The sequence below is a fragment of the Pygoscelis adeliae genome, unplaced genomic scaffold (assembly GCF_000699105.1).
Source record: "Pygoscelis adeliae isolate BGI_AS28 unplaced genomic scaffold, ASM69910v1 Scaffold4, whole genome shotgun sequence".
In the NCBI taxonomy this organism is placed as follows: Eukaryota; Metazoa; Chordata; class Aves; order Sphenisciformes; family Spheniscidae; genus Pygoscelis; species Pygoscelis adeliae.
In genome coordinates, this window is record NW_008824986.1 from 14,463,626 (window position 1) to 14,482,634 (window position 19,009).

The 19,009-nt window shown below is 40.0% G+C and overlaps 1 protein-coding gene across 1 annotated transcript; it reads right to left on the bottom strand.

The window, feature by feature from the left end:
• Positions 1–392: 392 nt before the first annotated feature.
• LOC103918559 (pancreatic triacylglycerol lipase-like) lies at positions 393–16,311 on the bottom strand. The gene is made up of 12 exons (XM_009325915.1): positions 16,263–16,311; positions 15,334–15,488; positions 14,693–14,818; positions 12,376–12,510; positions 11,144–11,252; positions 8,040–8,159; positions 7,692–7,811; positions 6,131–6,249; positions 4,858–4,987; positions 3,601–3,712; positions 1,670–1,837; positions 393–456 (listed from the first exon to the last, which is right to left on the bottom strand). The coding sequence occupies exons 1-12, from the start codon at positions 16,309–16,311 to the stop codon at positions 393–395; spliced, it is 1,407 nt and encodes a 468-aa protein (XP_009324190.1).
• Between the last annotated feature and the right edge of the window lie 2,698 nt (positions 16,312–19,009).

Here is a 19,009-nt window from a genome sequence, read left to right on the forward strand (position 1 = left end):
TATCTCACACTAATTCTGGGTTTAGCCTTCAGTTTGATTAAGAACATCAGCTTCCTTAATCCTCCCCTCTCCTTCTACTCACAAGCAGGTCTGCTTTCTCTTGGTTCTGCCCAGGAGCCACTATCCAGATTCTGTTACCCGCCCCCTTTCCTCCTCTTGTCTGAAATTATTTTGAAACAGGCTGAAATCGGGAATTTTTCAATGGGCTTTGGCTCATTCACTCCTAAAATTTCTGTCTATAGAGAGGTATCCACAGACTTAACCTGCCCCAAATCAGCAAAAAAACCCCAACACACATCACCAGTATTATAACTGCAGTGAGAGCAGACTCCAGTTTTTTATGCATGACTAGCTTTTATTGATAGCAAGGTTTTGGGCATCCGTATGTGCTGTTAGCAAGCAGTAAGAGTTTGCAGAACATCCTCCCTCACCGTCTCGGAACCACAGAAACGGAATCTGAAGGAAAAAAAAATACAAGCACCTTGAGCTGTCAACATTTGTTGAGATTATACAAGCGGATTTTTTTTAATATAAGTCAATCTGATTTGTCATTTGACACAACTGAATGCAACATGCTTTGAGCTCCTAAGTTTGAAATATTACTGCTGTGGAAAGTATTGTTGGACTGTGTTCATTCTGGTTCACTGTCTACCTTCCTTTCATTTTAGTTTCTTTTTTTCCAGATTTTGTGCTACCATCGCTATGTAGATGGTCACAACTACTTGTGCAAAGGGCACAAGTCAATAGAAGAGTGAGTGCATATCTACAGAAATATGCTTCATCAGAAATGTGCTTTGGTGAATAGGAACTACAGCTGGATTTAGGAGCTCTGCTTAAAGGTAATGCTGCTGGGCTGTAATAATTTTGCTTTGCTTGAAACTGTTTCCATCTCCCATGTCGTCTTTTAAATGATGGTATTTTAACTATGAATCTCTATATGGGTCTAAAACATATCCTGTACCTCCTTTTCTACATACCTAATCATGGGGTGGATGAATTAACGTAACTGATCAAGCAAATGAGGGGTTAAATGCCTAAGAAAACGTGTAAAACTGGATCAGTAAATCATGTTTCTACAATCTGAGCATCCAAGCTATATTCCATGAGGTCTACAGAAGTCAGTTTTAGCCTGTTTCCCTCAACTTTAGATTTAGCCTTTCAAGCGCAGCTTCCAAGTATTAGTCTTGCTCATTGGAAGGATAGGCTTATTATCACCATTCTTTCTTGTCAATCATGATCTCAGGGACCATCAATATCAATGGAAAACTTCCACTGGTTCCAGCTGACAGTGAATCAGACATCCTAACGCAAGCTCAGAGACAGGTAACCAGTTCTTGTGGACAGTGAGTAGGAACTTGGCAAGAATGATGCAGATCATCCAAGCCAGGGCTAATTTTTCTCACCCAAAGGTTTATACAGGAAGTTTGCTCTTCTGACGCCTGGAAATGTTTTAAGTTTTTCTTTGAAGCTGTTTAAGGCAAAGGGTTAAAGTAGTAGTGAACTGAACTATGGATGAAGAGTGTCTTGAAAGGAAGGAAGTAAAAGGTTTTCTTGAGAGTCTTTGAATGCTTTAAATAGCTTTTCTTGTGAAAATGCTTTCACCCCACATATAATTTTGTCACCTATCTTCCCAAGTAACTGTCAAGATTTTCACAATTGATATACTTACTCTTTTCCATTTTCTCCAGATTGTACTGTGATAGTTGTAGCTCCTAGTTTAGGAAAGGTTGGATTTAACCAGTTGTTGTTCCAAAGAAATTTAACCTTTGTAACTGTTCCAATGTTAACTTCTGCATCAATGAAGCTTGTGTAAGTGTTGTCTGGTTGGAGGGTTCCCCTGTGAAAAATAACATTTTATGGATGTGAGGCATGCTGGCATTTAATATTAATTACTCCTGCCAACTGATTGGCTGTGGTAGCAAGTGAGTAGAAAGTTAGCAGAGAGACAATATTTAGCTTATAGTATGGTAACAACATTATTGCCAATTTTCCAACGTAATACATCCCAAATCAGTGTTTGTCAGAAGAAACAAAGGCAGGTAGGCCTGATGTGTTGCAGTCACACCTCACAACAAAGACTCAGTTACAGGACAAACCCTGTGGAGAAGGTAGAGCTTGCTCCCTGTTGCTTATGCAGGCAGGGTTTTTTGCACATAAATGAAATTTTCATTTAATGTTAATTAATTTACATGATACAGATGTTGGTTTTGCTTGGGATGGCCAAAAGGATTATGCACCAGCTGCTCAGCCTGGCTCTCTAGCAGAGATTCCCACACTTGAAGCACCATGGCCAAGTCAAATGTGCATCTGCCCTTGGGTCACCATGGCTTATGATCTGGCCACTTATTTCATGTTGCATCAAAATAGCAAGCTCTAGATGGCAGCAGTTTGAGACTGGTAACGGCTTCAGCTACTACGTCTCACTGAATATGAGCCAAAGTTTCTTCGATCCTCTTCCTTTCCCCCTCCCACTCCCATGCTCTGAAGGTGAAGGGCTACTTTCTAAAATTTACCCCTGCTGTATTAAGTAAAGAGACATTTGAATGTGTGATGCCTTTGTCACTGTAGAACTGTTATTGTAGGCGTGATGTGAGAGATACAGGAGGGGGAAAAAAGCAGAGGACCCAGCAGAACAACCCAGAAAAAACCTCTATAATTTTAATAAGCTTCACGAGAAAGACAGGATTTTTATTCCTTCCCCTAGCTTTGCACTTTCTCATTCACCTGCCTTCGGTGGAGCAAGTTTACTCTCCTTTATATTATAAGGCTTATGGTAGTGGAAGTAATGAGAGACAGGACAAAACCCCTTTGCCTTTTTGTTTCTTTGCTGGATCCACAGTGGTGCCTGGTAGGTTAGAGCAAGATTTGCTGGGGAAAAAAAAGTTCACTTCCAGCAATTTAATTGACACAGGCTGTGCAAATAGCAGCTAGAGAGCGCTGGAGTGCATTCAGTACTGGCAGACTGATCTCAGGTGAAAGCATGGATGCCTGCAAACAGGGATCAACTCATAGCAAACACCTGCTGCCAAGTGTGATGATGTGAAGTCGTTCTTGGAAAAATGGAAGTGACAGTTGTCAATAAACAAAAACCAAAACCGAAAAATAAAACCCAAACCCCACATCAAAATGCTTTCTCCTTATTTTTCATAATTTCAGATATTTTAGTTGAAACAAACAAGAAAAATGCAAATAAACAAAACCACATGAGGCAAGCAAGCAGCTTCAGTGTAAGCAGGCAAAGTTATGAGCCACAAAAAGTAGTAGTAAATCATGAGGTAGCTTTAGCAGCAACGTTTTACAAGCCTGTCAAAGACAAAGAGTTCAAAACTCTGCTAGTGTAGGTCCACCAAGTCCGTGGTGGTACAGCAAACAAGTGACACCAAATTCTAACAATTTAAAATCCCGCATTCTAAACTTCTGCCTTCAAATCCAGAGTGAGTGAATTGTCACTACATTTACGTCAGGGAGCTGTATCTGGGGGTAGAATGTGATCTGTAAAATAGGACTTATTTAAACAGAAATATTAATTGAAAATATTAATTAAATATTAATTAAACAGTCTAGAATTGAAGTTTCTTTTCTATTGAACTTTGAACTTACGTGACGATCTGATGTTGTCTTGTGTTTCCACCACTTCCATACAGGGCAATATTTACATAGCCTTTAACTTTTCTCTTTCCAGAGAGGGTCACGGTTACTTTGTACCTCCAAACTACACAGAAGAAATACAGTAAGTTAGATTGTACTCAGTGAGAAACAGTCCACAAAATATCAGGTGTTGGTTTTTTGGTCTGTACAGTGTATTTGAAAGCAGAAGAAAATTATCACTTCCTTTCACTTTCAGCTCAAAGCTACATCGCAGACTGTCTGGACTGACAGGGGTTAATACAATGCTCTCTCACACCTGAATCTGGGTGCTCCCTGCTCTTCCTTGGGTTATAACCATGCAAAACAAATACAAAACACCAGTGAGTCAGATCTGTCATTGTGTCCTAATGAGATGAACCTGAGAAATGGGAAAGAAATGGGTAGACATTTGTGTTACTTTCTGGGAGGGGAGGGGAAAAAAAAAAAGCTAGTCCATAACATGGTAAACACAATATAGATCTCAGCATTTTGACCATGCACTTTTTCATATACAGTGAAGTTGGAAAGAAGGTGGTGCTAGGAATAAATACTGATACATACCAGAATATAAGCAGTGTAAAAGGAGTATAAAAAAATTCTGAAGCTCAAGGAAAATAATTGTTGTGGGTGGGAACTTTCTTTTAGCACACAATTTGCAAAGCAGCTCTTCTCCCTCTGATTCTTGTTTACAAAGGCAAAGGAAGAACCATCTTGTGACAGCTGACATTTAGGATAACCTAGGTTGTAAAGGAGGTCATCTGGTCCATCCACTTCTCAAAGCAGGGCCAGCTGCGATCGGCTTGCTCTCGGCCTTTTTTAAACGGAGTTTTGAACATGTGCAGAGATGGAGATTTCCCAGCTTCTCTAGGTTCCTCTTCCTGCATTTAACCACTGTCATTGTGACAGTAATTTTCATATTATTTAATAAGAAATTCCCTTGCTGCAACTTCTGTGCATTGCCTATCCTCCTTTCTCCTCGCACCTTGTAGTGCAGCCCACTAAACATCCCAGTGATCTCCACTGCGCTCTATAGTTTGTCAACATCTTTCTTGTACTGGAGGGTCCAAAACTGGGTGTTAGTATTGGAGCAAAAGAGGAAAAGGCATGAAGGACTGAAGAGCCATTGCACTGCTATGAGGTCTATTCATCTGTTAAATTTAATTGTAAAACAGGAAAATAAAAAGGTTTGTTTACAAGGAGTAGGTAGCAACGGAAGCAATTGAAACTCACGAGCAAAATCCTTGGCCTCTCCGGTATTCAGGTAAAGTTTCACAAAATCATTTTGAGTTTTCCCTTTGAATTTATCTGCAAAGTGACCCATATTTGGGCATCCATCTCGCGGGCATGGGAAACAGTTTTGCTAGTGAAAACAGATATATCTATTAATAAAATTATCCCCCCAGCCAAGAAAAAAAAAAGTTAGTCAGAGAACTTATTTTTAACATACCCACCTAACTGGCCCTGTATCACAGCAACAGTAAATTTCAAGTAACCCTTTCTGTGACTTGAGAAAGATCATATAAGCTAGCCAACTTTCTCAAAGGCTCTGATTTTTCAGGGCTCTATGTTTTTTCTCGTGCCATTTAGCTCAATCCAGCCACATCAGTGATATCCTTGAATAGTCTTGAACTGGAGCAGGGAGGAGGACATGTCCTTCCCAGCGACTCATGAGAAAGAATGACGTCTCCTTATATCTTCAGGTTGCATCAAGAAAGTCTTTGCCTTGAAAACAAAGCTCATTTTTGTCATGAAAGCAGCTTTCTAACTACGGTGACAGATGCAGGTAGCCACCTTCTCCCAAAGTGATCTGAGAAGTGTGATCTCTATCCCTCGCCCAGAACATATAAAGGTCAATCTAAGCACTACATAGGCTGACACCTCTGTCTATGCTGCCTGTAGGGTATGACAAGCCCGTTACCTCCCTGCTACTCTTAGGCTGTAGTTCCCTATCTCCCAGTCTGAGGCAGGGAAGGGCTTCCTGACTTAGTCCATAAACCATCGTGCTTTGTCCCTGAGGCCATCTTAAGCGACCAAAGTACTTTAACCATGGACTGACCCCATGAGGCCATCACATATTATTTTACTTCTTGTTGTTTCGAAAAGAAGATATTTAAGCTATGTTTGAAAGCTCACCTGCTACACTATGGTATTCCACTCATTGCTGTTTGATAAATACATTTGGTGATTACAGAGGCAGGCTCTCCTCCTCACCTCTTCCCCAGTTTGATGCAGCAGAGCAGGCCTGGGGAAGCCACACCAGCTCCACTAGTACCTCAGGGCCATCACATCAGCACAGAAACGGGGATGTCCCTGTTTTATTGTTGCCTTTTCGTACTTTGACCCATGTCAGCTGCATGAGCTATACTACTTTAGGATGTCTGGCACTTCTCTTATACAGGCACTCATTGGGTGCAAGCTAGCATAAATAAATGGCATTTCAGATGTATAGATAAGAGCCACTATTGTTGATATGGTCCATCCTGAGGCTCTGTGAAATACTTACTGTTTCAAAAACATCATATGAAGCACAAGAATAGCCTAGAAATCCATCAGGGTAGATGATACTGTCAGAGTAATACTTGTAACTCCGCAAATGATTGCAAGCCACAAAGTCCCGAGTTCCTGTGAAAAGATGCTCCCAGGTTAGTTCTTCCTTTCTGGTACCATTTGAGGAAAGATGCTGGTACAGCCCTTGCCATGTTATTGGGATGCATCATTCCTCCTCAAAAGCCTCGTCACAATTCCTGGAGTATCAAACGTAAGGTTTGAAGCTTGCTTTTGCAATGAATTGATGCTCTAACGAATGTCACTGACTCAACAGGTATAAAATGTAAACTTGAAATGCTTTGTGGAGACCGACTGTGCAGCTCAGCTCAGCCCCTGCCCTGCCCTCACAAACACTCATTCAAGTAATCTGACGGAGTTTCACAATAGAAATGAGAATTGCATGAAACATGTCTTTTGTAGGCAACAGTTGCATTACCATAACAAAAGAAAACCAAATGAAAAGTATTTAACAGTGAACTTCCTAGGGCAATGCTGATTTGCTCCGGCTGAGGACTTCAAAACAAAATTATTATTATTTGGGGGATGCTTAAGGAAGGGAGACTCTTAAAATTAAAATAATGAATATATTATTTTCCCCTTGCATTGCCTTTATTTTCCTGACTTTAAGTTAAAAAGAAGATCATATGCAACACGGTTATTTCTTTGTGCTTTAATTCGCCATTATTGATAACAAGTTTACTCTATGGGGGGAAAAAAAAAGAAAAAAAAAGTAATGCCTCCAGCTGCATTGAATAAAACCTGGAGAAAAAGGCTAGTTAATCACAAATAAGTTCATGGATTCCTGGAGTTTAAGGTGTTTGCAGTAATGTAAGAAAGAACTCAGATCATATACTGAGAAATCTCTACAGCAGAAATCTTCATTTGTTTTTTTAATGTTATGTGCAATGTAACTATATAAAGACACAAATTTTCTGATAATTAGAACTTTTATTAGAACCATGCAAAACAACAAAGAAAAGTGTATTTGAGCAGCTACATGCCAATCTTTTTTTAGCTGACTAAATAGACACAATGATATTGCTTTAATGCAACCCAGATTTGTAATAGGTAATTTAAAAAAAAAAAAAAAAGAAGTAAATCAATTACTCTGCCTCAGAAGAATTGCAGCTGAAGATGCCCTAACAGAAGTAGCTGTGAGCATCAGTGCCGTACTCCACCCAGTACTGCTGCTGGGCAACTAAATAGAACCACAGTGAAATGTGTTGTTACAGACCCTTCAAAATTTTTGGCACAGTTTAAGTAACTTTTGTTTCTGCTATTAGATACTTTAGAGGAGGCATATTTTTCAGAGGCAAACCCTGTGTCTTCTTTATTTTTTGAACAAGCTCAGGAAAATGGTGTGTTTGAGCATATTAACAGTTTCACTGCACTCTGCAGCTGCCATTGCTGATGGACACACCAAAAGCTAACACAAAACACCTGGATTAAGAGAAGTTAAGTGCTTACGTTATGAGGGTGACCTTCCCCTGCAGTTGTAATGTAATCAACACACTTACCTTCCCAGATGCCATCGAGATCTACGATCTGTGAAACAGGGTTCTTCCCACACCCTGGCATTTGCTTTCCTCCGTTTGGATAAAAGTCAAGATGTCCTACAGCTGTGCTCATGCCAAAACCTGAAGCATTTAAAGCAGGGGTAAGCACGTTTTAAATTAATATTTTCTCATACCTATAGCTTCTGGCTTGAAGTTTGTCTGTGCTTGGTATTTTAGGACATTAGTGATCAGTATGGTGTATTGTTCTGTGTCTATGCCCTGAAACTGAGTCTTGATGAACAATTAGGATACTCAAGTGCCACAAAGCATAAATATTTTAGTGTTAATACAGTAGAGCTGAATACTCACCTAAGTTGGGGATTGTGGGAGCTGAATCTGTGTGGATAACGTCGACAAACTCTGCATCAGATTTATCCAGTCTGACTTCAATGGGAGTGCTTTGAAAATAAGGTTGAGCAGGGTCCAGTCCTGAAAGAAAAAGACTGGTGTTCTGTATAGATAAAGAGATATAGATGTATCATTTTACATAACACTATGATTGTATAAAATGAATATCACATATATATAGTTGCCTGTGGCTCCTTATACCCAAGTAGAATAGGCGCTAATAAAATGATGATGTGTGCTCTCACTTACCAAGTGGCTTTTCTCTCAGGCAGAAGAAAAGGTTACCTGTGTGAAGCTTATTGAATTTCACATCAATATTGAATCCCAACGCTTTGATATAACTTTTTTTTTTTTAATTGAACTTCCCTTTAATAATGTTGTTCAAATCGAGGTTGCTGTGTCTGCATCCCATATAACTGATCTGCTTGGTTTGAGCATACTCAAACAGAAATTGATGCTGATAGCGCCCCATGTGCTTGGAAGTGTTGAAACCAACCTGCCTACTTCTGGCTCCAGACAGCTTTTGGAAAAGAATCTCATTTTGAAGTGACGATATTTGCTTTTGATTCTAGCAGAAAACAGAATTCATTTGTTTCCCAAATTGTTTCAGCAATTTCAGGAGCTTGTAAAGTCTTGCAAATTGCACAATTTTTGCTATCTTATACTCGCATCTCTTGTTGTCCCTGGGCAGCAGATTTGGTTTTGCTTTTAGACTGAATTTTGTAGACTGTTAGTCCAAGGTTCACCAAGCCTGAAATCCCTCAGGAAAAGTAACAATTTAAAAGTGCTGTGTTAATAATACCTAAAATTGTCTTTTGTGTATGAAGGGCACACTGCCCTTGGTGCTGTCTGCATGATGAAGAAGATCAGGCCCATAGCTTTAAACTCCGGAAATGCTGAGCATGTTAAAAAATTGCTAAAGAATGCAGACTGCAGGGTGAGTTACCTGTATTTTGAGAAAGGAGTGGTTCGATCGTGAGTTTTGCTGATAATGCTGCTTTTCAGTTTTATTTTCTGGGAGAGTACTGGATGTTTTAAAATATTGGAAATGGTGTCTTTGCTTTTGTGAGGTCTCTGGAATATTTTTTTCAGAAATAAATATGTATTGCAATAAATATGCCTATTTGATTGCCATTTGCTTTTTTAAAGAGTCAGTTAAACAATTTAAGAAAGATGAGGGCCATCCCTTGAAGAACAGTTCAGGGATATGGCCAATGGTTATGCGATGGCTATGTTGCACTGATGCTCCTGCTGTGGGCAGAGGGCTGAGTCAGCCTGCACTTCCACAGAGCTTCGCTTTGCCTCTCGGCCATATGCATTTTCATCATTTAAGTCTTGCAAAATTGTTCCTTCAGGAGTCACTTTCTCTAGTGTGCGTAGAAAGCAGATTACAAGCCAAAGGATGCTGAAAAATGAAAACTTGCTGTTGGATCAAAGGCAAGATGAAAACACTTCAGGCTAATAGTCACAGAGCCTTGATCTGTTATATCTTGCGAGAGACAGACGCTATTTATGAGGCCAGTGGAGGATGTCCAGAGTCTGTGTATTCAGGGCAACGTATGAACAGCTATAAAACAAATCAGAACCAAAAATGTCTGCTCTGAAAGAATTGAACAGGATAACACAGCTCAGCAGTAGTGAGAGGCTTCCTCACTTTCTCAGAGCGTAGAGGTGCATAACTCACAACAGGGAAAGACAATAGAGCAATTCAGTGCTGGGGAGGCGGAAACTGAATCAGTGTAGCTGCCAAAAATTAAGAGAACAACATCATAGTCCTTAAAAATGTTTAAACTCAGAAATGTGGGAGCACTTAAAAAGGACAGGCTATTAGTTGGGAATATAGTGAAAATGCCGGGGGCAGGGGGGTGTGTGTGTGTGTGTGCTTTCCGATCAGTGAGCTCCGACGTTATCTGGAAAGTAAGAGTGACCTCATGTAGCTCACACTAATACAGGTTGTATAAGCATAATGCCTGTGATCTCCTTCAAAAAGAAAAAGGGGATTCGGTTGAAATCTGACTATTTCTTTAGGTATGAGTGCACTTTCTTAGTAAGTCCACTTGAATCTGGACAGATGATATAATCCTATGCGTCTCAATTTTTGCTGCCAAGGAAATACAGAGATTTAGTGTATCTACAGTTAAGTGAAGAAATTAAATTTTAGAAAGTTTGCTGGAAATAAAATAAAAAAATAATTTAATTACTGTTAATGTACTCTACTAGGTGAAAAGTTTATGTAGACATAGCAAAGCAAGGTGATAATGGCTGATATATCAGGAAGGGTAGCCTACTGCTTCTGAAATATCAGGTTTATTCCATCCTTTTCTGGAAAATGATAGTTGTTAGCAAAACTACAGTACAAAATAACTAGCTGCTCACTGTTGTGCTGCTTCTAGCATGCTTTGGAGGGACCTGCAAGCAGTGGGTGATGTTGTGCATCAGATGTGCTGCTATCTAACAGGCCAGATTAATGAAAGATGAAAATGGCAGGAGAAAAGCTGCTAGGACAAGGAAGGTAGGGATTACTCTCCTGGTCTGTTTTATTATATTAGTGTTGGGCAAATCATTATGAAAAACAATCGTGACAGGTCAATCTAGTTCTGGTTGTACGTTAGCTATTGTGGGTTTGTTTTTAGCAGTGACAACGGAATGTCGTTATGTTAGAGCATCGCTCCCGTCCTGCTCCAAACTAGTGCTGGTTAGTGACACTGCTGGGTTGAAGCACCAGAAAGAAAGCTCTGTGGAGATTGCTGCAACCATTAATGTGTATCAGCAAGTCGGCTGATGTATTGCAGGGGGCATTCTGGCTCTGTTAGCTGTATGGAGCTTTTCCTTTGCTGTGTAAACACATGCAAGCAAAATAATCATCATGCTGACTGTTTTCCCACACTTACCAGGGCACCGCTCCTCCATGTACTGTGAGAAGAGGCGAAGTTCTATAATGTCCAAGTTGCCCTTGACTAAACTACAGCCCACAATCAAACACAATCATAAGAGAAAATGAACAGCAATGTTTTGTTAAGCAGTGGTGTCTTTAGTATGAGCTGTGACTTAAGTCACTGACTTACCAGTTATTCTTCCGACCCCCGGCCGCCTCTTGCCAGCCTCACCTGCTACATGTGCTCCAAGGCTGTGGCCAATTATGTGAACATCGCCTGGAGAGTATTCGTATTTTTCCTGAGAAAATAACAATATAAAAAATTACTACGTATGTTTTCAGCAGCAGCAGGGAAGAGTAAAAAGGGGCTGAAAAACTACTTTTAATTTGACTACAGATTCAGGAACTCCTATAGGATTTCAGCATCTGTTTGCCAGTTTAGGTACTTACGTCCAATACATAGATTTTGTTGGTTTGGTGTTTTTTTTTTTTCCAAAACTCCTTATTCAGGTGCTGCCCTCATTTAGAGGCTGTTAAAACTCTAGACAGCTCTGTCAATGGAGTCCTGAGGGGCTTTGTATCCATTTTACATGCTAGACCCGTTAAGATTCACAGCATGCTTAGCTGGCTTGCAAGATTCAGCCAGGCAGGAACTCTTAGTTACACCTGGCAGATCAGGCACCACGTGCGGCTGGAGGAGGACGTGAGAGGAGAGATGCCTTCAGCCTTTTTGGACAGTAATTTGGTGGCTGCAGTGCAGATGTAGAGAGTGAGACATGGACCAGAGCACTCCTAGACCCAGCATACTAAGTAATTTATAGTTCTTTTATGGGAAATGTGTGTTGAAAGCACTTATGTTAAAAGAAGGCTTCAAACCAAGCATCACTTTCCATGTGAAGCTGGCTAAGAAAGGGGGCACATGGCACCTTCTGTAGATCTAGGTACTGTGCACCACGGCTTTCCCCCGAGGCAGCTGGCTGGGTCCTATTTGTCCCCAGGTGTTGTTGCTCACCCGAGAGCAGTTGTCCTCCAGTGGCTGCTGGCTGCCAGCTGGTTTTCTGGCATTCCTAAGAGCCGTTTGGTAGGTTTTGTCTCCGTGAAAAGGCAGTTTGCTGTGTCTGTTATCTCTGCACATTTGAAACTACACAACACTTTACATCTGTTAACATCTGTGGAATAACGGTTTGGCTGTACTACGGCGATGTCTTGTAGCACTTCATATCCCTAAGTTGGCTAACCCTGCTGTTACGACATACTTCTCTAACTTAAAAAAAAGAGTCTGTTTCCAGCACAACTTCTAAAGTGATCACTGAGTAGAAGAAAACATTTTCTGCTGTTACACTGACATTCATGAAAGTTCCTCAATCATATTTCCTTCAAATCAGCATTATAACTATAGCTTTATAACCAGAAGATTCTTACCATAAGAACATTTACAAAATAAGCTATTTCAGCCCCCACAACACGGACGTTGTTTGATGCCTGGGTGTACTGACATCTTGCGCCTCTTTTCCAGTCTACGCAGATGCAGTTCACATCTTCCACCGTAAGCATCCTCTGTTTTGTAAAACAAAAGTAAAAATGAAAGAGCCCCACAGTAAATATAATCTGGAATTGATTCATGTTGCTTATTACAGCTCAACTCATAAATGTTGCATGAATTTGTATGAGAACATTTTAAGAACCAAAACCTTAGAGTATATATGCAGTCATGCCTGCTCACAGGTGTATGTGTGCTCACACAATGCTGAAATAGGGACACAATGCTGAAATAGGGTGGTATGCTGTAATAGTGGCCACACCACCCTTTCAAATACCCAAAATAGCAGTATTTTTTACAGAAGGGAAAACAATATAAATACTGATACTTCTAATTTTTAATTTCAATCAAACTTTGTATATAACACTAAATACAAGCTCTACCCATGTCCTGATTCACTTAATTGATTTAAAAGTACTTCTTTAATTCAAATTCAGTTAGAACTTATATTTTTGATAAAAATTAAGGGTGTTTTTCTGATACAGATTTGTAAGAAAGAGAGTGTCTGTGTTTTTATAAGAGAGTGCATAAATTGTTGGTGTCACTGAATATTCATTTGGGATTTATGACTTTATTTGGGAATACAGGCAGATAGTTTACTGTCTGCCACAGAATCTGAAGCTTTGGTTTTCTCCTCTGAGCTGGAATGTTTGGCTAAATGTATTTTGCTTTAGCAGCTTTGGTATATTTATTCTTCTTTGCTTTATGTGCAGACATTATAAAGCATCCAAAATAAGTTACAACTGGCAAAGGACAAAAAAAGGCAATAGAAGGGCTGTGGCTATGTTAGAAGTGCTAAAAATAAATGTGCAGATAGGATTATTACTTAATGGGAAGGAAAGTAAATAACAGATACACATAGGAGGGCTGATGTATTCACAATCCCACTTCTTCCACTCTTTACTGAAAAGAATCACTGAGACCAATTTTTTTTTAAAATAAATTGGAACATTGTGATAACACATAGGCCACCGTAATAGAGAAAGAGGCATGAGATAAATCTTTAAATTCTACATCCTCGTGAAAACTGATCAAAAGGATTTAAATGACTAGCTGAAGCAAAATGTGAGCTATCTTGTTGATTGTGAGGTTCTAGAAAAAAATATCTATTTTAAGAGTGGAAAATGGGAGACTGAGAATTATAAAAACATCAATCTGCTTCTGATACTTTGAACAAATTTTTAACTAACAAATGCAACAGTCATTCCTCACTGTTCGTAAAGTGATAATCAACATCAATTTTTTTTCAATGAGAAACTGTCAAATAAATTTTTTTTTCTTTTGACCTCATATCAAAGAGAAGCAGGTAATGAGGGTGCAATAAATGTGAAATACCTTGATTTTAGTGGACTTTCACATAAGTAAAATAGGAATATAAAATTTAAACAAAATTGTAGTTGTGTGAATATTTAGTTGAAAAACCTTATCCTAAAAGTATCTCATGCCATCAACTGGTATTTCGCTCTGTGCTATATGACTAGTAGCTTTCATTAGCTGCAGCTGCAATAGAAAGCATGTTTACAGGATTTGAGAAGACCACAAGCTGGAATTGCAACTTTGTATGGGGACAGGATTAAGATATAACTTGGGGAATTAGCACAAAAATCAATAAAGCAGAGTGCTTTACTTCATTCACTGTTCATAGCAAGTCCTAGATTGAAAGCTTTGTTTGAAATGATCCTCTCGAGGTCCCTCCTGGATGGACATTTCTACAGCTTTATTGCTTCTGCTAATGGTCAACCCATGTCCTCAGCCTCCAACACCCACGTGGCAGTCCATACCTTTGTGATGGACTTTCTACATCTAGAAACCTGTGTCTTGTCTGCAAAAATATGATGCAATAGTTATGAGTCTGCAGTTATTTCTGGAATCACCCTAGTTCCTAAGCAAGTATCTTGCTCCAAGTTTTGTGTTATTTTTACCAAGAAAAAGGGCGCTTATGAGCCAAATCCTGTTGTCACTCACTTCACTAAAGAGAAGAATTGAATGCATTTTACCTCGTGCTTTTCCTCAAGGTACAGAGCTACATATTTAAGTGGCTAACAATCTGAAAATGTGGCCTTTTCCCCCCCTTCTTATCACTACAAGTACCGTGAGAGAAATTGGTTAGAAATAGAGAAAACGGACAACTTATAGGAATGTGCTTATAAATGCAAACTAAGGAACTTCAGAGGGACAGGATTTCCCTGTGGTACCTACCTTGCACATGTCTGACAGCCAGTTTTCTTCTCCATTGTCTATAAATCCGTGTACAATAAATCTGGTTATCCTACTTGTGTTAAAATTTGAGTATTCAATTGTTGAGGCATCAACTGCAGAGATCTCCTGTTGTAGATATTAAATTAATAAACATTTAAATCTGCTTTCTGTAAATAGTTTATCCAAATTGCAAAGACCTGAACTATGCTCATCTGTACAGGGGTTTAAAAGTTATGCAATGTTAAACTCATCTGGAAGTGTTCACATGACTATGGCTTAAGGTCTGTATCTCCATTCAGAGCAAGCTTTGTCACGTACCTTATAGCAGCCAAGACTTTACTTTTAATGTGTTTTCATCTTATCTGTGGAAAAAAATTACCCAATGATTTTAAAAATGCAGAGTTTCCCAGTAATTCTCAGTGGCCATACAGAAAACATGGGGGAGTGCTGCTTTGTGAGGGCTGGAGGAGGATGAGAGTTCTGCCCAGAGATCCTGCCAAGGAGCTGGAAGAGGTTCTCTTTTGAATAAAGTGGAGACTTGGCCGTTTCTAACACTTTCCAGGAACACAGCTGAAGTCTGTGTTTATTTACTTTTTTTATTGCATGTGATTTACTAATATTTGAACTGCAATAGTTCTTACTTGAAAGTTAGTAGGGTTTTCTCTTGTGTACAGGAGGAAGTGAATGTCTATCTTTTCTGGATCCCAGGGTAGCTTATGGATTGGTCTTTCCGTAGTCCCAGACCATGGTATATCATCTGAGAAACATCCAAGCCTTTCATAGCAAATTTCTTTGCCTGTAACACACAGATTAGATCAATAATATGTGAATGAGCAAAGAAGTGGAGCAGGCTAGTCATAACTCATAGCATCTCATCTCTGGAGGTCTCTTGAATATCCTACGGTTTACAGAAAGCAAAGACCGGCAGTTGCCCTCTCTCAGATCTTCAAAAGCTACAGTTTACCCCAAGGAAAGAAGCCACCCTATTGATCATCAACAAAATATTCAGTGGAGTTCCTCCATGGGTATCCTGTACCATACCTTGGATATCTTTCCCCAGCTGTGTTTTGCCTAAGGCAAAGACAGCTGATGAGTTTCTCCTAATACCAAGCCAAGATATTGCAAATTATCAGCAATAACTTGGGACTCTGCTGAACAGCTGGCTACACTGTACACAAGAAGTCCTATACTATACAAGCCAGTGGCTTCTGCTGAATATAAAGCTATACCCTCATTAGACTGCCTCCGCCCCCCACCCCCGGCTTTTTCTCCATTTCTATCACTAAAGAAGAGTACAACAAATAATTTCCTAGGTTTGGTAGAGCGATAGCTTTGCTCCAAGATAGAAAACACCAGCATTTCTTGCACACTCCTAGGGTGGGATTTCCACAGTTGAGAAGAGGAAAGACAACGCTCACTCACACACTCACTCTTGTCTCACCATTCTTGTATAGGAAAGTGAACCACGTAACCTCAATCAGCAAGTTTTAAGGCACCATAGTGTAGAATAATATCTCACAAAATATAGCAGCATAGAAAGACTGTATAAATACTAACCCCATATGCTTACCTTCTGCTGCGCTGAGCAGAAATAGTGCAAATATCCAAATTCCAAGCATCTAGACCAACAGAAAAAGAAGCAGCTAGGATTTGCTAAACCACCTGATTAGCAAGCACACTTAGCTTTCTGGTGCTGAGTTTTCTCAAGGTGAAAAGGGTGCCGTGTCTGTCTTCTCTGCAACATGTACCTATGACTGTATGTGAGACATGTATGAGTCACCTTTATGTTTGCTTGCTCCACTAGAGATTGTGGGACTTCTAAATCTACTAAAGCATAGCTTAAATCCAGAGTGATTTTTGTCCCGTTGAGGCTACTCTTCTAATTGGATGTATAGTAGCTATTTAGAACTAGTATAAGGACACCTATGTGAGCTGCCATTCCCCTTTAAACTGCTGTGCCTTGGGAAGCCACGTACCTGATGAGGTAAAAGAAAAACCCCAAAACCTGAACTACTTACAATGCAGCCTTGAAGTTCCACGCACTAATGTGCAAACTTTGCATGTACTTTTATAGTCTGCTTTATCCTTGGAAACGTTCCCAGAAAGATAGGAAAATTTATTTCAGATTATAGTTTATAGCTAAGCTGGAAAACAAATGTAATGGTTGGTTTCTCTGAAAACTCCAAAATCCGTGGACATAGATTTCTTGAATTGGTGTGCTGGAGCCCAGAATAGGATTGGAGCTCCAGAGGTAGGGTAATTCCCAGGCAGCAACGCATCAGGAGCGGGACATTAAAAAGAATTATGTGGGTCTGTGTGGCAATGCATTTAGGGGCTTGTCTTGGCTGGGAAGGCTTTTGTTTTTAATGTTGTGTAGCTGGGATGTAGGGGTCTACTGGGGGAGTTACTAAGGAACCGCATCATCTTTAAGTCCCCTCCCTTGCCCTGCATCAAGTGACTTTGGATGTGGAATGCTCCTGTGCTGCTGGGTCTTTTGTGCCCATTTCCTGACATCGGCTCAATTTGGCGAAGCCTTATCCCTTTAGGAAAACTTCTTAGTGGGCCTGGTAGGTCTTTTCATAGTGAAAGAATCTGACCCCCTGGTGTCCCTTTCATTTCCTTGTTGAAATAAGTAGATGTAGAAGGACAGTTGTCTACCCCTTTGGATCCTTTCTATACTACCCATGTAACCCAAGTTTTGAGAAAGCCCTTCTTTGAGTGATGAACTGAGAGCAAACATGCTGGAAATATTTATCAATAACATACAAAATTCCCTCAGAAATAGTGACATGGCCGCTTTGTGTAGCGATGTTACAGAACTCAGTAGGTTGTTCTACTAGAGACATCAACTAAAAGGTGAAAAACAGCCTGTGCAAACGAACAGGACTAGGTCTGGGAATCCCTTGGTCCTGTTCATCTTTAGGAGAAGGCTGTGAGTGAGCTCAAGAAGAAATGAGACCTCAGCTAACTCTTCACCTAGAAAGCCTTGTCAGCTTGGCTATGCTTTTTGGCTGCAGCCACACACCTTTGCAGAGCTGACATTCCCTAATCTCCACCTCTGGGAATGACCAAATGGATACCAGCTGTGTGCATAGGTATCACACTGCTATTGTTCATGCTAGCGGGATTTATTTCTTTAAATAGTAGGGAAGTTTTAAATTTTTTCTAAAATATTACCTTTGATTTTAATTTAGAGCTCAGTGCTCCCGTCCTTAATTGAAGTAGCATTTTAGTTTGTAAATATGTTCATATCAGTGACACAGGAGAATCAGTACATGCCCTAGTACACTGATAAGTTTCCCCCCTTGTTCAAAATGAGGGAGGAACAGTCTTTCCCATTTAATTTAAGAGCTGGTGGAAAAGATTTGAGTTAAGATTTTATCACAGTTAGTCTGTTGCTCTTATTGAATACAGTAGTAACACAGGGCAAACTGAATAACTAAACAATTCCTTAGGCTGTGGTCAGATGGGTTTCAGCTGCTTGCTTCTCCTTTGGGAAGAAGGGGTAGGGCTGGGATGCATGTCCTTCAGTACGATGCAGGATGCTTGCTATGCCTGGAGGAGCCGTTCTGGTCCTTGCAGCCTCACAGTCAGGGGCTGTTGGAAGAAAGATAGCTTTCAAGAAAGAAAGCAACAAATAGGGAAACAAGCCTTGCTATGTTTCCGCAGTCCTGAAGAAGCTGTAGTCTGGAATAGGAAGCAGGCAGAAGAGAGGACTGGATTTCCCGTGCTGCGGGATGCCGTGGCTCTCTCCTGGGACAGAGTGCAGTGCTTCCCGGCATTGTTCACGCTTCCCTTGCCACCTGTCAAGTCCCTGGGGGACTTGCAGTACTCAGGACTGCAGATCTCTCTTGGCTGAATCTCAGAATGGTGTTTGATTATGCTTCTAATTTCATACAGGCTTGGTTAGTGTTTAGTCAAGGATACAATATTGACTGTTATTTTTAAAAAAATATTTCATTTGGATATTTATACTAATTATAAATACATTCTTAATATTGTATTTCTACTCTATTTCTTAGCAGTGTATCTGCCCAAGTGCTTGTACATCATTTATCAAACGTGGGGAAATGGGAGTGAATAAATTTTTAACTCTTCCTATTCATTAACTTAGAGTTTGGTTTTTATACTTAGAAAAATATCTGCTGCCTTGGTCTCTTAAAGCTTCAGGTGGCTCATTCATGCCATGCTTTGCAGAGCAGCAGTGTTCATTTTAATGTGAAATAGTCAATCCCAGGTTTTGCACAGCCTGGAGTTATTCAAAGTCAGAGTTTCTCTCCAGGATTATCAGTGGCCACAGCAAAGATGTGTGTTTGA